General features: G+C 37.7%; 1 protein-coding gene across 1 annotated transcript; it reads left to right on the top strand.

Annotated features, from left to right (window-relative positions):
* Window positions 1-310: 310 nt before the first annotated feature.
* Window positions 311-1,414, top strand: LOC112899548. The gene is made up of 4 exons (XM_025968054.1): window positions 311-419; window positions 520-717; window positions 796-914; window positions 986-1,414. The coding sequence occupies exons 1-4, from the start codon at window positions 311-313 to the stop codon at window positions 1,412-1,414; spliced, it is 855 nt and encodes a 284-aa protein (XP_025823839.1).
* The last annotated feature ends 467 nt before the right edge of the window (window positions 1,415-1,881 follow it).

Genomic DNA, 1,881 nt, shown 5'->3' with positions numbered 1-1,881 from the left:
ACAATTCAATACACACATTAAACATTCCTTCCTAGTGTTTTGAAATTTTGACACCTAGGGTGTCACAAAGAGAGACATAATAAGGCCAGGTGTGACCAGATTTACCTCAGCCTTTCTAACTTTGCAAAGCTTGTATGAGAAGAAAGATCAGCTAAGGATGATGTCTTAAAGTGAGGAATGGGAAAAAATTAGCCATGTCAAGAAAAGCACTAAAGGTGTACTAGCCACAGCCACATTGGTGAAGCCTACTTTCTAGAATGGTGTTAGTCTTTGCTTGAGAGTATTTGAGCCATTAGTTAAAGTTCTGCGCATGGTTGATGGGGACATTAAACCATCAATGGCTTGGCTATATGGTGAAATTCTTAAGGCCAAGGAAGAAATGAGGATGGCTGTAGGAAATGTGGACAAGACTAGGACTGGTTTGTACAAGAGTATCATAGAAATTGTGGAGGGAAAAATGAAGAAACGGTTGGATTGTCCTATTCACATGGCTGCATATTGCTTAAATCCCTATTGTAGCTACAACAAGCCCTCCATCTTTGACAGTGAGGATATCATGGATGGCTTTTATTGCAGCTGTTGAAATATTCTACCATGGTGATTACGACAAGCAGAATCAAGTGCTCAATAATAACTTTCACAAGTTTAAAGATAAAGTTGGACATTTTGCAAAAAAGGTAGCTCAGGCTGGCTGCAAGGATTATGATTTTAGTCTAGGTATTTAAGTTATTTGCATCAAATTTGATTGTTGGCTGTTGTATAAACTATAAAATCTTAACATTTGTTCTTGTGCAGCTAAGTGGTGGTCAAATTATGGAACACAAGTTCCAACACTGCAGAAGTTTGCTATTAGAATTCTCTCTTTGATATCAAGTGCTTCAGGTTGTGAAAGAAATTGGAGCTGCTTTGAAGGGGTAAGTCTGCATGTTCAATTTAGCACGTGTCATATTTTTTCAGCCACTCTAATGAATTTGATATATTGTAGATCCATACAAAGAAAAGGAATAGGCTCACATGTGAGAGAGTTGAACAACTTGTCTTTGTTAGATTCAATCATCTTCATGCAAAGAGGAAAAATAAAGCCAAAAAGAATAAAAAGGCAGACCCTCCTGTAGCAACCGATGCAACCTTTGCTCAAGGATGGATGGTTCAAGGTGCAGATGAAGAAGGGACTGATGTTGAGCCTGTTACAGGTCTCACATGGAAATTAATTGCTAACACATGTGGTGCTGAGGAGGTCACAAAACTCCGTAAGAGTGCAAGATTGGCTCATGCAAGAGAGGTTGAAGAAGAACCCAAGTCCGATAGTGATAAAGAACCGATAAATGAGGAAGATATTGAGTTTGAGTCTGATCAAGATGATGTGTTCACAACTGGATATGAGCAAGAGGGGGAGGAAGACAATGACGGTTGATGGGCTAAGCTTTAAGCTTTAGCACTATCTATTTATCTTTATCGTTTATTAAGAACTATTGCTTTGTTTGTAAGAACCATGATATGCTATGTTCAACGTGGTGTTTGGTTTGTAAGAATTATGAACTAAGAACTATCTACGTTTGCATTGTGGATGATGTTCGATGTATCCCTCATTCATTTTCTATGTTATTTTCTATTTGTCATCATTGAAGTGAGCATATTTGACATTGTTTTATCTTGATCAAATGTACAAGTATACATATCACGTACTAACAATTGTCCCTTTTTTTCCAGGTACATGTCTCAAGTTGGGAGGATATCAAAAGGTTCATGTTTACTTCACAAAAGGTTAGTACAAATCTACTTAATCTTGCTGAAAATTGTGCTACAGTACAAAACCGTTTAGGCCGTTTAATTCCATCTAAACACGTTTAAACTCTAAACGGCACCTCGCCGTTCGTCTAC

Source organism: Panicum hallii, chromosome 7 (assembly GCF_002211085.1).
Source record: "Panicum hallii strain FIL2 chromosome 7, PHallii_v3.1, whole genome shotgun sequence".
Lineage (NCBI taxonomy): Eukaryota > Viridiplantae > Streptophyta > Magnoliopsida > Poales > Poaceae > Panicum > Panicum hallii.
This window is presented reverse-complemented; position numbering and strand designations above follow the sequence as displayed.

Excerpts from the sequence above, each read along its gene's own strand:
- LOC112899548 (XM_025968054.1), top strand. The coding sequence starts at position 311 with ATGGTTGATGGGGACATTAAACCATCAATGGCTTGGCTATATGGTGAA. Across the intron at positions 718-795 it reads GGATTATGATTTTAGTCTAG|CTAAGTGGTGGTCAAATTAT; the intron begins GTATTTAAGTTA and ends GTTCTTGTGCAG. Across the intron at positions 915-985 it reads ATTGGAGCTGCTTTGAAGGG|ATCCATACAAAGAAAAGGAA; the intron begins GTAAGTCTGCAT and ends GATATATTGTAG.